Source organism: Vanellus vanellus (assembly GCF_965231255.1).
Source record: "Vanellus vanellus genome assembly, chromosome: Z".
Taxonomy (NCBI): domain Eukaryota; kingdom Metazoa; phylum Chordata; class Aves; order Charadriiformes; family Charadriidae; genus Vanellus; species Vanellus vanellus.
Genome location: NC_138908.1, coordinates 60171853 through 60190551, shown reverse-complemented (window position 1 = coordinate 60190551; position 18699 = coordinate 60171853). Strand labels below are relative to the sequence as shown.

Genomic DNA, 18699 nt, shown 5'->3' with positions numbered 1-18699 from the left:
TTTTCTGATAAACATATCCGCAGCTTTGCATAACGTAAGTTACTAGTTAAGCAAATTAATGTAGTAAGGCATAAGCCATTGTAGACATCTCAGGCATTCCAGTTTAGTAAAGATGCAACTCTTTGCAGAAGTCATCTTTCCACCCACATTCTCTGTGTTGTTTTTTAAATATATAAAAGAGTTCATATACTATCTCTACCCCTTATCACTTAAAAATCAATTGACGCTTTTAAAATGTTCAATACAGGCATGGTTTTGTTCTATTATCTTATTGCTTAGAAGCTCTGTGGAACTAACTGCAGAAGTATAGGCAATATAAATCAGTATTTAAATTATATATTACATGTTTATTATGGGTGCAAATTTTTTTAAAATTTACATTTTATGAAAAATCAGAAGTATTTACAATTTTTGTAAGATAAACTTGTATGCTCTAATTTACAGTTTGACGTAGTAACAATTCATAAAAATTCAGATCCGTTAGAGTTGTGTTTACAAATTAATTTTCTTAGGAGGCAGCTACAAAGGATATTGCTGTATACACAAGCAAGAACCAGCTTGCTACATGTTTTTTTATCAGATAGCTACATGTACTTTTTACATTGTTTTTGAATTTCTTTACAAAAAGTCTATATAAACTTGTATGGCTTCAAAATTGTAACCTGCACCCAATGCAAATGTATGTATAATCACCTGAATGAAGGCTAGTTTAAAAGTGCTGAAACATAACTACTTCATTTAACTTAGAAATGAAAGTAATACTTGATTAAAAATTGCAATTACAGTTTTGGGTTTTCATTAATAAAATATTGTCATGTTAAATACAGTTTGATTGCAAAGCAGATTACAATTAAGATTCCAGTAAAAAGACTGTACCATTTTATGAGTGAGAAATTTACCATTCAATAAGATTAGCAAACTAAGAGCCAAATATACTCTTCCAATCAAATGTACATACAGTACAGTATGTGCTTAGTGCTAACAATGAAACTCTTGTCCACAAAAGTGTGTAGTATACATTAGAACTTATGTAGCCTCTACAAAACTTAATTTATTGTAAAGCTTCAGCAGTCCAATTCATTACTGGTTTTGCATGAATTAGTTCAAGCATGTTTTATTGTTTTAATAGAGAATTTGAAATAGATATTGGTATTCAAAATGGTCCTATGAAATCCTCTACAAAACTTAATTTATTGTAAAGCTTCAGCAGTCCAGTTCATTACTGGTTTTGCATGAATTAGTTCAAGCACGTTTTATTGTTTTAATAGAGAATTTGAAATAGATATTGGTATTCAAAATGGTCCTATGAAATTCCCACATGCAGGTTATTGAATTATTTTTCCCCAATACTTTTGATTTTGGCATTGAAAAAAACCTTGACAATACAAATACATAGAAGATTTTCTAAATCAATGAGTTGCTTTAAAAAACGTTACTAATGTGTGACTTCCCTTAGGCTGTGGCAAGCAGATTAGACAACAATACAAATATTAAAATTGGTGGTTATAGAAAAAAATTAAACTAATAGAAATGGCAGTACTTGTCATCCTGCTGCCATAAAATACCCTTCTAAAATGCTATTCTTCCCAAAGTACTATGTTTACATTCACATCACACAACCCCAAAAGCACTCAAAGTCTGAAGACTTGCAGTGAAAGTGAAGGGAAATGCCGTTTGCTTTTAAAAGTTTGCTTTTTCCATCTTCGGTCATTTTTCAGGATTCTCGTCTTTGGTGACATTACTGTCTCAAAGTTTCAACATCCTGCATGATGCATCTCCCTTTCTCCTAGCCACATTCATTGCAATTACCCCATGAGGAAGCAATCCAGTATTTTAAACCTCTTTTAAAACAATCTCTAGTTTTTGCAAATCTGCCTTCTAAATAAATCCCAGTCAAAGGAATTGTTATAAAGTTGTGTGTATTATACAAACACCATGCTTTCTTGATGAAGAGCCAAACTTTGAAAAAGGAAGTGAGGCACATGAATAATAAATTGGATAGGCACAGGCTTTTTTAAAAGGCACAAAAGTTATGCAATTAATATAAAAATAAATTAAATCTACAGCATTAATTAAAACAATCACAACGCCCATAAAATTTACTAACTGCAGATGTAAATCTCTGCTGTCTTTTGCAATTTTGTAACACATTGCACTTAGGAAAAAAAAACTATATAAAACAACTTACATGTTAATAATATATGATACAAGGACATCAAGTTACATTTCTTTTATATATCCCCAACTCAGCTCGTTTTGTGGCATGAAGGACTACACGAGACTTTGCCTCTGCTTTCTTTAAAAACTGCAATTTAAAAATCTGAAAAATGAATATTACTTCCGGAAAGCGCAAATATTTCTTACTCGCTCCCCTACATTTTTAGGTGTAATGTTTACAGTATAACATACAATTTCATACTTTCATTACAACTATGGATTACTATTTTGACTTCATCTATATAAATTTACTAAAATTTCAACAAATTTTTTCCAAATATTGCAGTTGATAATTTACAGTGTTGAAGTTGACTTCAGTGCTATTATAAAGTAATACAAAGTTTGCAAAATGACTTTTAAAAGTGCACTTTCTGTTCTGTAGTTCAGCCTCAAAGTAGGTCAATGTTTTAAAAAAAATTAATGCATGTTAAAATAGTGTTTGAAAAGTAGAGAGGGCAGAGCAAGCTTCTTGTACTCCTTTGATTCGATGACTTTCAGAGGTACATCAGCAGTCTGCCATATACCGTCCTGAAAAATAAAGGTAGTTTTTTTGCAGTCAGTATATAAAACAGATTTTGTCATTATTTTCCTGCAGCATTTTGAGTAACTATTGAAAAACAAAATCCCTGTGAAACAGTTTTCAGCCATGTTTTAATGAAAAGTAACTATTTAAGCATCAATTCTTTAACAATTTTATACTTGATAGTTTAACACTATAGAATATATAATATTAATTGGAATATATAAGCATGTCAGTGTCTTACCAGTGGCAAATCTCTTCTTCAGGAGGGAAAGCCGATAGCCAGTGCCAACCAGCTCTACATCTACTCCTGAAAGGGTGCTTCCTTCACTAATGAATTGCACCGCGAGTGTTGCTGGTTTACTGGGTCCTTCTGATAGCTCAAATTTTGCCCTGAGGGATCCAGAACCTATAAAAATAACAAAACTGAAAAGCTAGTTGTCTTGCAAGAACAAGACGGTCTCCCAAAATTTTTAGTAGTAAGAAATTAAACTAACACGGTGACCTTTGAGATCTATTGCTAGTGGCAGTCCTACATCAATCTTCAAGAGATGAGAGTACAAGTCTGTTTTTCCAATACTCCGTTTAAGGCAATGACTAGTGAGTGATTTAAAGAGAAATGATACACATTTCTGCAAGATTATACGGAATGTGCGTATCGGACAGCCTGGTAAGCTCTTGAAACATTCGACTGGTCCCTACAATCATCTTTTATGCTTGCTGGTCTTTAAGTACTTAATACCAGCTATCTTGTATGTACTACTTTTCATTAGCAGATTTGAAAGTACATCAGAATATTTAAATGTTGTCACAATCTGTCTGGATGAATGTACATGAACAAAACCATTGCACTAAATGCACCCGGAGGAAAGAAATTCTTATTTTTCTAATAAAGATACGGGCTGAGTAAATACTTTTCCCCACAAATTTCAGTTGATTTTTCAGAGCCAGTGTTGAAGTGTCATTGCTTGGATGCTATTATAAGGCAGTAATTGTTCAAAATTACTTTAAGTACATTTCTGTAGTCAATGCAAGGTATTTAAAAAAACCCACAACATTGTTACTAGTCTCTTTTTCCAGTTCTTAACAAGTCTTTTCTTGTTCTTGAAAAATATGGTGGGAAAAAAAAGATTTAAATAATGGAACAATTAAAGTCAAATATTTTTACTTCTTTAAAACAACTTGCTATGCCTAGTCAATAGGAACTGCTAAATGATGAGGAAAGTTAGTAACTGAAATGTTACTGGGTTAAAAGTGGGAATTAATAAATGAAATTGTTTTATGCAATGGCTTGTTCTTAATAAATTTGGCTTAAGGTCCATTTAATTTCCTCAGTAGGTCTGTCATAGTTTGGGTAAATTGGAACTTCTTTCCACTCTAAGTATGGAAATTCATATATTCAAGCGCTTTGAAAGTTTGTTTTGTGTTTTATCTTCTGTCTGCAATTGACAGCTCACATAATATGCTCTGTGTTTATACTCAAAGAAAAGCGCAAGAAAGATGTTCAGAAGAGAAGGGAATATAGCAGAAGCAGTGGGATATGTGCGAGTCTACTGAAAACACACAAGATGCAATCTGTGTCACTGGCACCCCATTTTATGCTGCTTCGCAGGTTTACAGTAGCTCCTCATCTGGCTGTATTTGCATTTTCTTTTAAAAGAAACTCCACAGTTTAGAAAAGGAAAAAAAAAGTTGTCTATCCCTATGTAATTATAATGGAAGAGAGATGGCAAAGAACCGTGAGGTCAGTGAATGACAAAGTACACCAGACTACAGCAACAACTTCTGTCAGGTAAAATTCTCTCTGATTTTGGTTGAATAATGACCACAACTTTGCAGCCTTTGCAAGAATAGAAGAGGTTTTCCCTTTCCAGGCTTGTAGTTTCTATATGAAACCAGTCATATTTACAAGCAAATTTGTGCTTTCATAATGCCCTTCTCTAAATTCTTAACAGGGCTAAAGGCCTTTCCTCTGCTCCACAAGTTCATTTATCCACAGAAGCCTTGGGATTAAATGCCTCCCTTTGGCTCCTGGTTTTCTGCTTCAGAAAAGTGTTGCACCTGCAGAGGCTGCAAGGGCCATGACATCACCTGGAACACAGGGAAAGGCAGCTGGGCAGAGAACAACTGTAGGTACTTCACAACATGCTATAGAAATTACACTCTGCACAAATGCGCAGAGATTAATTTTTTTCCTGGAGTTGTATCTGGTGAGAACAAAGACCCTCAAAATGTTGGTCAAGAATCATCTATTGTTGAGTCTATCTCAGCACAGGACTTTTTGATCTTTTTGTTTTTTTTTTTTTTCTTCCCCCAATTCTTCCAGTTATCCATTTCTACTTTATTTCAATTGTCAGTGTGTGGAAAGGCACAGATATTAAACATGTTTTCCTTTGAATAACTGCTCATTTCCAAATAGCCTCAATGTAGTAATTTCCTACCCAGTCTAAACTCTGTTTTAGAGCTACTGACTGTTTTCAGGGGGCTTCACTATTTTTCCTTTTATAGCTAATTAATAAATTTATATTTTGACATGACACTGTTAATGGAATCTCTCAGAAGGAAATATAAATGAGAAGAAGGTGAACTGGTAAACAGGATACAGCATGAGAGGACGTGTAAGCAGGCATGAGGGTGTAGAGGCTAAAATGATTACCTTTTTACTGTTACTATTTTTCTGTACAAGAAAACAAAACAAAAGAGTGCAACTTGCCTCCATTCTCAGACTTCTCTGAAATGCTAGATATTTTCCAATAGGCTTTCATCTGGTCTGCATTCCTGTAAGAGAGTGGTAGGTTAGTTATAAGCACCAGTTTTGGCATATTGTTTCCCTACATTTACACTGGTATGTTACAGACATCTCTAAATGGAGGTTTATAAAAACACTTGCTAATTTTATGGTAAGATCGTGGAAAACGGTACAAAGCAAACAGGCAAAGAGAAGAGTGTGTCTGCATTGCCTCAGAGCAGCAGAGCTCAGAAGTATACACCGCTTTTTTATACAGCTGACACTGTCCTATGCCCCAGCTCTGGCTCCACAGCTCAAACCCCTCTGTAGCCTCAAGGGGTAAGTACAGGCCAAACGCCCTGGAAGCAGTTTGAAAGCCATGTTTTTATGCTTCATGATGATGGGATGAGACAGAGCTATGTTGATCGCTCTCCCCTATGTCAGACTCCTGGCACCATGTATTTTATTCCGTTTCTATGCTAGTAAAACTAGTTGGTGTAAGTGACGCAGAGCTTAAGCTAACTTCTGACACTGTAAAGGGGCAGAAAAGGGCACCAAGCACCAGAGTCTCTGAGCTGACAGTGCTCCTGGAGCACTTTACAACAGTTCCGCCAAAGGAAAGTCAACAACTTAAAGCTGTGAGTGGCAAGAAGTGCTGATAGGTTTGAAATTGCTTTTGGTGTTGGTGTAGCAGGAATGAAATGCTTACACAGGTATGGTAGTGGTTACTTGCAGGAGGTCAAGTTATAAAACATTTGTTTGTCAAGTTATAAAACATTTGTTTTTAAAAAAACAAAAACTTTTTTAAAAAAACAAAAACCCACCACCCAATCCACTAGACCAAACAGGTAGCTTGGGACATGACTGTATATTTTTTTTTTTTGGTCAGTTTTCCAGGCTCAAAATTTCCTTCAACTTGGTGGTGTTTGCCTTCTTCACATTAAATAGACCCAGTTCAGGAATTACATTAACAGCTGGGCAAGTACCTACATGCTGCCAAACCACAGGCACAGCGGTTGAATTCTGCTTACCTTTTGCATTAGGGATGTATCGCTCTCCCTAATCCCACTACCCTCTGCTTGTTTTCACAAACTTGTAGAAACACAATTACTCGAGATCTGTGTCACACTTTCAAGTGCTCCAGTAAATGCAGCCTTAGAAGGTGGTGGCTGGTAGCTGCTAGTCAGATAATAATCTGCATGACGCTTGAAGTGAGAGACAATGCTACCTGGCTTATGAAGAGCTCCTCACTTACTGAGGTTTGTTTTAAGACCATTTCAATTAGAAGCTAATTTTTAAGCTAGACAATCAAGAAATCTTTTTAAATACTGTATTTCTTCTACTCTCTCTATATAATCCTTATATATATGGATTATTTATACACACACACACAAAATATTTTTTAACTGTTAAGAGATTTTGTTTTCAAATTACTGTATTAAAAATGTCTAGCCTGTCCATTGGCCAAAAGAAAGCAAACATTGGAAATTTCATAAAGGCTTGTATTATTACACAGTTGGAATAGATACATATTGTCTCATTTTAGTTTATGTGAATTGGCTGCACATGATCTATTTCCAACCAGAAAATGTCTTAAGCATCTGATACTACACATTTTATCAAGACAAAAAAAAATTAGCTGTTTCTTCCAGTGACGTTTTACAGACTATGACACTAATGAATACACTGACATGAATCTGAAATAATAAAAGTATTAATATTACCATTTTGCAGGTGGAAGCGATTGCATATTTGTTACTCCTCCATCAACTGGTACCATAACCTGGACATTAGACAGCATACTAGGCACATTCATAGACTCTGGATTGTACTTATAATCCACTCTCACATCAGTAGTGCTAGCGTTACATTTCCAGTAAGTTGCAAGATTCAAGGGTGTGGACTGGATGCCATTTGAAGATACCTGTAAAACAATAAACCATTGAAAGCAGCTTAATTAAAATATTCCACTTTTGGGCAGAATTAGGGAATGATGGTGACAAATATAACTCTAAATCCTGACAAAAGATCAAGAGAACAAATGACCTCTGAGTCCTTAATCACAGAATTCTGAAGACTGTTGCAGCCTAAAGTAATTTCTCTTCTTTTAATTTTAAATTAATTAAAAAAAAAGATTTAAACTTCTCTGGCCTATGAAGCTTCTTCCTGTTCTGGCTTTTATAAGTCAAAATAGTTTTGTTTTAGTCTTGTGTTCTGCCTCACATAAGAACCATGCTTGTGGCAAAATGACTTAATCCTTAGCAGTTGTATACCATACCAGTTCAGCTGCCCAAGCAGCCGGCAGCAGAGGGCAATACCTGTCATTATGGGACAGGCAGCCAGCAAAATAGTTATTACCTACTCCAAATAGTTCTTACCTATTCCAAGCATTATTTTCCTGCTGCAAGAGGGCTGGATACTGCTGCTTCTGCAGCTAAGCTTGTGCTACCACCTTCCTAGTCTACTTGAGGAACCTTCTATGTCCTCGTGCCCTCTCTTGCCTTTCCTTGGCAGCCCAGAACCTCTTCTATCTGCCAGTGCTTCCGTATGTCAAAGCCTCATTTTTCCCCAACGGTTAAGTTCCTAAATAGGTATCATTCTTCCACGTTACTCATTTCTGCAATCCAAAGAAACGTTTTGTTCCTTCCATCGTTCTCAGGAATTCTGTGTACCTAACAAGCTTTTTATAGATTCAGTATGACAAGATTTTAAACTATATTGGGAAGATATGGAAACTACAATGGTGTTAATAGCCAGACTGACAGGTTCCTTTGTGTTTTGATGTAGACAGTTGTCTCAGATGTTCAACCATTTCAATGCAGGCCTAGTAAATCCCTGTTCTCCCTTTGAGGTAAGTCTGTCTTTTGTTTGCATGCAGATTTTTAATTAACAGCCAGAACATCATCTCACAGATTCACAGAATAGTTAAGGTTGGAAGGGACTTCCAGGGGTCATCTGGTCCAGCTCCCCTGCTTGAACAGGGCCACCTCAAGCCAGTTGCCCAGAACCATGTCCAGATGGCTTTTGAGTATCTCCAGGGATGGAGACTCCACCACCCATCTGGGCACACTGTTCCACTGCTCAGTCACCCTCACAGGAAGAAGGTGTTTCCTGATGTTTAGAGGGAACCTCCTGTTTTTCAGTTGGTGCCCATTGCCTCCGGTCCTGTTACTGGACACCACTGGAAAGAGCCTGTGGTGCTTCATTGGTAGGATCCACCCTGAGCCTTCCTTTCTCCAGGCTGAACAGTCCCAGCTCTCTCAGCCTTTATTCATGGGAGAGATGCTCCAGATCCTTCATCATCTTTGTGGTCCACGTCCCTCTTACAATGGACAACCCAGAACTGGACAGAGTACTTGAGGTGTGGCCTCACCAGTGCTGAGTAGAGGGTGTAAACTCCCTTGACCTACTAGCAATACTTTGCCTAATACAGCCCTGGAGACCATTTGCTGCCTTTGCAGCAAGAGTGCATTGTTAGCTCATGTTCAACGTGGTGTGCCTCAGGACCTTCAGGTCCTTTTCTGCTAAGCTGATTTCCAGCTGGGGGGCCCCCTGCATATATTAATTAGTGCATGAGGTTGTTCCTCCCCAGGTGCACTTCCCCTTTTTGAACTTTATGAGTTTTCTGTCAGCCCATTTCTCCAGCCTGTCGAGGTCCCTTTGGAGGGCAGAATGACCTGCTGGTGTATCCAGACGGTCCTCCCAGTTTGATGTCATCAGCAAACTTGCTGAACATATACTCTGCCCCACCATTCAGATCATTAATGAAGATGTTAAACAGGACTGTAAACTCAGTACTGATCCCTGGGGTATACTGCTAGTTACTGGCCTCCAACTGGACTTCATGCCACTGACCACCATCCTCTGGGCCTGGCCATTCAGCCAGTTTTCAATCCACCACAAGTGTCTGCTCATCCAGCCTGTACTTTGCCAGCTTCTCTATGACGACGCTGTGGGAGACTGTGTCAAAAGCCTTCCTGAAGTCTAAGTAGACAATATCCACTGCTCTCCCCTCATCCACCAAGCCAGTCATGTCATCATAGAAGTTTATCAAGTTGGTCAAGCATGATTTTCCCTTGGTAAATCCATGCTGACTGCTCCTCATCACCTTCCTGTCCTTTGTATGCCTGTAATGGTTTCCAGGATGAGATGTTCCATTACGTTGTGAGAGGTGAGAACATCATACGTTCTCATATATTACAATTCATCATTTACAGCATCCAATACTTACGCAATGACAAGATCAAAGACAGCACAACTAGCACTGGAACAGGCTGCCCAGGGAGGTTGTGGAGTCCCCTTCCCTGGAGATTTTCAAGACCCGCCTGGATGCAGTCCTGAGTAATGTGCTCTGGGCAATCCTGCTTTAGCAGGGGAGTTGGACTAGATGATCTCTAGAGGTCCCTTCCAACTCTGATAATTCTGTGATTCTGTGATTCTGTAACTACAAACTCAAACAACCCTCCACCAAGCCCCCTAAATTCAAGAAAAATTGGGCTTTGCTAACAAGTACCTAAAGAAGCAGTGTTTGAAGCTTGCACACATGAACTAGGAATGGACTAAACCTGGGCAAAACCTATGCAGTGCAAACATACCCAGAATTGGTCTAGATGAGGGATGACAGTTCATCTGCATGCTAGCAGGCAAAGAACAATTCTTTTAATTTCTGTGTAGTTATGAAATCTGCCAGAGTTCCTCAAAAAATTCCAAAGGGAATAAAGTGTTTACCTGATACTTTAAAACATCCACATTGTAATAGGATGCAGATGGATTCTGTTCTGATAATTTCTTGAGGTAGACAGTTATAGCTTGCATGTTCATCCAAAAATCCTTAGTACTGGAGTCACTTTGTGACTGATCACTAGAAAGAAAAACAAAAGCAGGAGTCAGAAAGCAACACTGAGATTTATTATTTTGGATGTCGAAAAATTGAGATCAGATCTTTCCCCTTCTTCACTATTTCAAACAAGAATTTGTTCTAATGCTTTATAACACACAATTGTACCTTCCTAAATATTAAGGCAAATAACTGCTTGTTGTATCTGGTAAAAATTCTCCTTCCAGGTTGTGGAGCAGTGAGTTTCCTCCACTGATGATCTGCATCACAAGATAGAGGTAATGCTGAATTTGGATTTTGTATTTAATAAACCACAATTTAAATGCAATTAGGTGTTGTGAGGGTACGTGAGAGGTGGAGATGAAAGTGGTGTTTGAAAAGGAATGTTTAGTGCATTTTTCCATTTTCAGTAAAATATATAGATAAACATTTACTTTTCACTACAGAGGCCTTCCACAATTTAAATAAATGAAACCAGTAGTAAAATCTTTCTGCTGCTCCACAACGGACTGCAATTCAAATCAGAAATTCTGACATCACCACAAATATCACTCTCATTAAAAACTTTAATCTCTGTAAATACCAAGAAAATTATATCCTTTTCAGTATGTGATGAAAAGTCAAGTTATTACGATACAGGTTTAAATTTGTAAATATCCATTACATGCATCCTTTCTAATTAGAGGTGAAGTGTTACAGCACTCAGACAAGAATATTAGACAGTTTCACGTTTTTTCAAAATATACTTTTTCAGTATAATTCACTCTGTCGGATACAGCTCTGCTAACATTCCAGTTATTAACTGTCATGTCAAAAAATTATTTAATTTTATATGAATCATTCGTTACATTAAGTATGAATGATCAAAATTCAATTAAATACAAAAGAATGGATGCATATGGTTTGATCCTTTCATTATTTCAGTAATTTAAAAAATGTAGCATTAAAAGCATTTAACTCATTTTCAAATAATTTCTCCAATAAATGAAATAGAAACTGCTCAGCTGAAAAAGATCTCTGTTAAATATTTACAGCTTTTATAATTGTTTGTTTGGGTTTTTTTTTTAAGATCTCAAGTACTGTGATGTCAACATTTTTCCTACTCAAACAGCAGACTTTTTTTTAAAGTATTCTCCCAAGTATGCTGCTACACATCTGACAGATACAGTTATGTAATGGATCTGTTCAACTGTAGAAATGATACAGCTTAAAAATACACTAGTAAGTGACAAATGAGATTAGGAGTAGCAGTAGCTCCTACTATTTGCTTTCATCATTTAATCTTACCACTGTTACTACAGTATAAAGAAATAATTTACAAAATGCATGTAAAAACACAGCAACATTTACAAACTATTTTTTATGGCTCCTGTTATACTCAGAACAAGTTTCAAGTCCAGTGATCACTGACATTTTTAATATTGGCAGTGGAGAGAACTGACCTGAACAAGATTAATTCAGGAAATTATATTATGTATAAAGCAAATCAACAAGACTGTAGAGAATTCTGATTTACATATATGAAACCTCACATTTTACAAATCATGTAGTTTACTATTATATTAAAAAAAATACAAAACCTGTATACAAGTTGTGCATTTGGAAGAATCTGCTCTAGTTTCCTTGTGTTTTTTACCCTGAAGCAGAGCACAGCTGGAGATGGGTTGCTGGTGAAGACTTTAATAATCCCACTTGGGAATGATACTGTCATATCACCAGTAATCTTCACAATACATCTAGAAGAGAATGAAAACATCAGTATTATTGCAGCTAATTAACTGCCTAGTTTTAATACTCATTTTAAAGCGATCCCTGTACTTTTACAACCTGATGAATTGAATTAAAAACAGAAAATCAATTTCAAATGAGGGTAATGTGGCACTGTGACAATGTACTATCACTTTCAACTTGGAAGTCAGATGAAATATGTAAAGAAAAAAGTTGAGCTGGTTAAGCATACAGTAGTCTTGGTGGATATTTTTCAGTCTTTGAAAACATGGCACAACTATGCTTAGGCGAGTCCTAAGTAGCATAGCAAGGGATGTGGCACAGGGAATGAGGTGCTTTTAGCTGCCCAAATTTACATGTAGCACCTACCTGACTATGATAAAAACCCTTCTAATTTTCAGTGTTCTCATCGAACACGTTTTTGTAAAGCAGGGATATATGAACTCCTAGCGGGATGCAAGCCAATAGAGCAATAAGCCACTGTTGTCACTTACACTAGGGAAAAAAAAAACCTTTGAATCCCCCCTCTAATGTATATACATTTTCCCCCCAAGTAATAAAAGTAAAACCAGTGTGTTTTCTCATTGTAATTTATTACATTCAAAACAATTCACTATTTAACTAACTTTGTGGGATCTGCTCCTTTAAAGTAGGCGTTAACAGATTCAGTAAGGGCTACTGCAACAGGCAAGGTGTCCTGGTTTCCAAGGCTGACAGGGCTGGGACCACGTGAAACACCTAGAATACATACAGTGTATAGGTTTAATTTTCAAAAAGCTTAGCAATAGATTTCAGAATGGTTGACTACATCTGTAATTTTCACAAAGACGTTACCACTGTCAAGGTCACAGTAGCATCTGAAGTGTTACTTGAAAAGTGTGTAGAAAAACACGAACATAGTACATCACACCAACAAAACACTGCTTACCAGCCTAAGAAAACAGGACTATCAGTATCACATTATGGAAATGGACAGACATAAGGAAATACATATGAGACAAAGGAACGCTGCATTAAAATGGCTACTGATGAAAGTGAAGTCATCAGATCCACAGGAAATTAGACATTGACCATAATACTTTAAAAAAATAATCCCTACTGTATGCTTATTGTATGGAAAAAAGTATGATAAAATGCTCACAGAAATGCAAAGAATTCACTTACAATATGCATGAACTTAAATGCAAATACATTAATATTACCCCACGTAAATGAAGCGTTGAACATTCTTTTAACTATTTCAGCCAAAAAAGATTACAATTCCCAAGCAGAAATTGTTCAAGAAGCCTTCACAGATGCCTGTGCCAACACAGATCCTGTGCATCACAAGGCAGATGCTGTGCCTTCTGAGGTTGTTCAGAAGCAAAAACGAAGTTGGGGACCTTGTTCTTCGCAGAAGGTCTAATATAAGATATTAGACCTTAAATTCAGAGATAAGCAAAAGAAGTAGTAACAACAAGAGAGTAGAAGAGAGGAGTGGTCTAATTCTGCGACCTCATACCTCGCTCTCCACAATGACTTCTTGCCTAAGGCAGTAAAATGTTCAGAATACTTCTCAGCAATCTTAATGCAACATTTAGGCCTCCTTAGATCTAAAGTGATACTCTAGTCACAAGTGTTCAAACCCCAAAATTCTTAGATGAATGAAATATTATGATACTGGCTACAAAATACTGATTTATTTATTTTTTCAATATGAACAGTAGGTTGTTTTTTTTTTTCTTTCAGAGAATACATGGGTCATGTTTCCAAGGATTTCTTTCTCTGCCTGAAATCTACCAATAAAAGCTGTGATTCTCAGTAGTCTCAGGAATGCAGAAATCATGATTTCAGAAGCAAATGTGCAACAAAATAATGAATTATCAACAACCAGAAATTCTGTTTGGTGTAATACTGAACTACAGAAGTATTCTCCACCAAAGCCAAAATATGCACTCAATGGACACGGCACTACAGTTGATGGGGTGTTCTACTGTCTTTTACTAAGAAACAACAAACAATTGCAGGTAACCCTGTATTAATTAGGCCAGATTGTTTACAGATGTATAAATGATTTTTTAATATTTTATATTTTAATTAAATTTAAATATTTTAAAAATATTTTACTTATAATGGCCTTGTGTATATTTTTTCTATTGATATTTGAAAATCATGCAGAGTAATGCAGATATATAAATAAGATTCCTATTGGTAAAAGAGAAATACTGATTTCTTGACTGAAGAGTGGAATTTATTAGGAATAACAACACTATTTTAACTTTTTGGGGGAAACACTAAAGCAAATGTATATATGAATATATGTATATACATTTGCTTGAGATGTATTTGAGGGACTACAAATGAGACAGCTTCTCTCTTATTTGCTCTGCCTTCACTTTTTGTCACCCTTTGATTCATAAAAATCTATGCATTCTACTAAAAACCAATACATTGAAACAAACATAACTGCTTAACCTAGCTCTGGAAATCACCGTTTTGTTGTCTTGCTGCTGAAAACATAATGCAGTGTAGTGACATCCAACTTCAGGGCTTTGCACGCCTGCTGTGAGCTTTCACAGGGATGGGATGTCACAGAGCTGCTCCAAGGCGGCCTCGCTGCATCTGAGGCTGCAGCCCAGCTCGAGGCTCCACTTCTAACACCTTCATCAGTGACAGCAAAACTGGCTTTGATGCCCTGTCACCTGCTTCAGCCCTAACCATCATTAACAGCCGCCGAGCTTTGACACAACCATGCAAACAGTTGCACTGACACACTCAAGGAGGTTGCCAAACTGCAGAATAAAAGACTGCATCATTGGTCATCAAAAAGGGCAAATAAATAAACCTGATTGCATGGTTTTAGTTCAGTTTGGAAGAATGATTCACACAATTTTAATATTAGCTAAACGGCTGTCACAAAAATAAAAGTTATTTTAAAAAAAGATTACCTTTATTATGTGTATCTTCAAAGTTTTGTATTATATGTAAATATAGCTACATTTTTAGCTAGTTGTCTTATGAGAATAAGGATTGTCAAAGTAAAAATATATTCATTTTACTTGAAAGAAAGTAGTAATGACAAACTGAAGAAGCACGACCAAGTTTCAGCTTGTTTGGGGAGGGGTCAGATAGACAAAAGATTACGGTATATAAAAGCAGTTATATCAAGTTTTGATGACTTCAGCAACATATAACTTGTTAAGTAGTCGACTTTTAAAGCTACTTGTATCTGCCAGATACTAGAAATAGTTGGAACTTGTTTCAAAAGAAATACAGTTTTATTAGGTGTAGTGTATTAGGTTGATTAGTTAACATGTAAATCTGCTTTGAGTACAATACCTGGTGGTGTCTCACAAAGCTTTTCAATTGTAGGAAGATTTTCAATCAAAAGATCATCCTCTATTACATTTAAATGAAACAAAACATTGCAAGAAAACAAAATATTTCAAGCAAAAAGAGATGTTAAAAATTTAATATACATAAAAATATGTCGCTATTTAAAATAAGGCTAAAGCATAAAAGAAACATTCAATTATGCATGCCTTGAAATTTGCTTGAAAAAAGATAATTAGAGTCAACTCTCCATTATTCAGAACAAATGGGGTAAGGGAAACACTGAATTGTGCAAAAGCCAAAAGAATACAGACAGTAGCGCAGTGTATGTCCTCATGTCCCAAAGTCATTCAGTTGTCTGCACTGTCCTTCCCAGCTCTCCAGGACTATTTAATTCATACAGTCAGTGCAGATGGAACTGGCCTTGTTTATTTTCGCTAGGCCAGGCTAATAACCTCGGTGTCAGCACACACCTCCTTACCTCCTCCCTCACCTCACGACTTCACTCTGTCACTGTCTCCAACATCACCCACACTCAGAGCTGGGGCTATTGATGCTGCTGCCACCAACTTTTGGTTCCTTGGCACCAGTGCTGAGGCCTGAGGATGTGAGCCTGGATGGACTTTGGCAACCAAAATATTAGTTACCTTTTTGTGACGCTTCTCAGCGTTTTGAGAACTGGTGGACACTGAACTGTAGCAGCTAAGGCTGAGCAGATCTTACTAGCTTTGGTCCTGCTTAGGGTGGAAACAGCTGCACTGCTTTCCGTGCAGACCTCCCACTAGAAGCTGTGCAGATGCTCTCCTGAGCTGCTGAGCCCGGGCAAGGAATCCTTGGCATCAGTAACATTCACAGATAACTGAGTGTTTACTCAAGAATCTGATTTAACTTGGGACTAAAGTGGTAATAATTCAGGAATGAAGTACTTGAATTCTGCTAAAGAAACAAGTTTAAGTGTCTTTAAAAAAAAAGAAAAAAAAAACAACCTCCCCCCAGGTAAGTCTCCTTTTCATTTGTAATAACCAAATATCAAAACTGAAGGACTTTCCTTTAAAAACATGAGAAAACCTTCTGAAATTAGTGGCACATGTGAAGACTAATTTGCTTTTTATCTTCATCTTTTTTGTTTGCTTGTTTGTTTTGCTTTTACTAAACACCTCTGTTTAGCTTATATACTTCACTAACTTGAAGAAAAAGATGCATTAGTTTCATATTTTTTGGAAACTGCAATTATAGGAAAAGAAAACAAAATGAAAAAAACATAAAAGAACTCAATTTTGTGAACATTGATATTCATTCAAATTTATCAGTATCCCAAAATATTTCTGCACCTATACAATAACATCTTCTGAACAAATACATAACACGTTGTGCTTGACGAATACAAGCATACCAAATAAAAATTCATGGAATACTAATTTTGAAAAACATTTCTCTAAAGAACACACCATGATTGGGTCTATGGTCTAATCTAATGAAATCCACTGTCCTGTCTCTCACTGTCACGTAGAAGCAGGTATTGCAAAGGATGTTTGAAATACCTAGACTGGACTCACATATGCAACAATTAACTGCAACAAATATTTTTCCTAACACGTGGAACCTAGTTGCAGAATTATGCTATTTCTAAAGTAAGTTAAAATGGTTAATTTAACTTACCAACTGTAGGTGTGTTTGCTGCACTGAGGGAAGCAGAAGAGGATATTGAGGAAATGCTCTCTGCACGTGCCAAAGGAGCTGCAGGAGGTGGACTTGAGTTAGCGGTCAACGGAGGGCTGAATGGCCTAGGCTGAAAAAATGAGATTACAGGAGTGTTACACAAAGTGGTTTTACAGAGATGAAAAAAAGACCGTAAATAGAAGAGTTCTTCATTTCATGTCCAAATCAATTTCATAGTGTTTCTCAACATAGTTCCTTTAATGTTTTATCTACCCTATTTTTTTTGTGTAAAACAGAGAACCCATATTTTTCCATTGGAATCAATTCCATTATTTCATAAATTATCATTAATTTTTTGCCTGGGTAGCTAAGTCTAATATATTTGATTATGTAGCAGCCTGTCAAGAATTTTGCTATAACATAGGAGCAGAACCTAAGCCCACAGCCCTGTATATGTGTGCAGCAAATGTGGATTTACAGAGCTAAAGAACAGCTAGTAACAAAGAGTCCAGCAGAGGACAACTAAAATAGTTGGGACTGGAGTACATGAGAGAGAGGGACAGGCTGAAGGATCTCGGTTTGTTCAGCCTGGAGAACAGAAGCCTAATGAGGGATCTATTAGCAGTCTTTTATTAGCTAAAAAGGGGTACAAAGAAGGTGGAGTCAGGCTCTTCTCAGAGATGCAAGAGCTACAGCAAAGCAAATTTCGTCTGAACTTAGGGAAAAAGTTCCTTCTTGTAACCTTGTGGTTAAATGCTGGGACAGGCTGCCCAAAGAGATTGTAAGATCTCCCCCTCTGGAGATTTTCAAAACTCAGCATGTCTCTGAGCAACCTGACGCAGTTTTGAAGTTGGCCCTTCTTTGAGCAGGAGGTTGGCCTAGAGATCTTCAAAAGTCCCTTCCATCCTAAATCTCTGGATGGTCTTATGATTCATTTAACTGTTAAGATATTAAACTAACTAAAGATCATTTTGGGATCAACCTATCTAAAAGATACTGGAACCCCTCAAGCATCTATTTTGGCTGGGTGACTTTTTTTTTTTATTAAAATTTTCGTCCTATCAGGGCTGTTGCTGCGTATGTGGCTTTTATACAGACTATGGGAATTGTAAAAGGAATCTATATATAATGAAGACAACTGACCATCTTCCACTTGTATCCAGATAACAGCGGATTTCTAAAATAGCAGTATAAAATGAATGTAGCTTTATGCAGAATCACACCTTATAGCAGAACAGTACCAGCTAAATTCTCTTTAATTATGATGACATAAGGAACAGATTCCTTGGTCTTAGAGAAATTACTACAATTTTACATTGGATTGAGAAAAGAATCTCAAAATAAACTCTATTCTGACCTTATTCTTTTCTTACAGAAATGCAAAACAGTTTAAAAAAGTTTCACTTTTGTCAAAGCATAAGACCAGAATTTTGTTCATATGAAGAATATGGTGAAAATATCGTGCTACTTTGAAAGACGGGAAGAGGATCTTACCACGGTAACATTTTTCTAAGTCAGTAAGTCAAATGAAACCCAAAGAATCCTCTTATTCACAGGGGAGATTAAGCACGTCTTGGTCTGATATGCTGTCTGGGAATTTGCATTCTTTGCCACATTCCCTACCGGCAGGTGGACCTGCATTGCAGCCAGTCAGCAGAGATGCAGGCACCATGCAACCTGTCACTATCCGGATGGGCA

At 36.8% G+C, this 18699-nt stretch overlaps 1 protein-coding gene and 1 long non-coding RNA gene across 2 annotated transcripts in view; one reads left to right on the top strand and one right to left on the bottom strand.

Annotated features, from left to right (window-relative positions):
* Nucleotides 1-315: 315 nt before the first annotated feature.
* FCHO2 (FCH and mu domain containing endocytic adaptor 2) overlaps nucleotides 316-18699 on the bottom strand; it is a 95208-nt gene continuing 76824 nt past the window's right edge. The window contains exons 19-26 of the mRNA XM_082497907.1: nucleotides 17002-17131; nucleotides 12657-12768; nucleotides 11883-12038; nucleotides 10194-10326; nucleotides 7190-7389; nucleotides 5451-5515; nucleotides 2982-3146; nucleotides 316-2745 (exon numbers count right to left, since the gene is read on the bottom strand). Of these exons, the coding sequence (XP_082354033.1) occupies nucleotides 2723-2745; nucleotides 2982-3146; nucleotides 5451-5515; nucleotides 7190-7389; nucleotides 10194-10326; nucleotides 11883-12038; nucleotides 12657-12768; nucleotides 17002-17131 (984 nt within the window). The 3' untranslated portion in view covers nucleotides 316-2722. The remainder of the gene's footprint in view (nucleotides 2746-2981; nucleotides 3147-5450; nucleotides 5516-7189; nucleotides 7390-10193; nucleotides 10327-11882; nucleotides 12039-12656; nucleotides 12769-17001; nucleotides 17132-18699) is intronic.
* LOC309683595 lies at nucleotides 8296-13999 on the top strand. The gene is made up of 3 exons (XR_014270221.1): nucleotides 8296-8316; nucleotides 10530-10580; nucleotides 13759-13999. It is a non-coding gene; the product is annotated as an uncharacterized lncRNA (long non-coding RNA).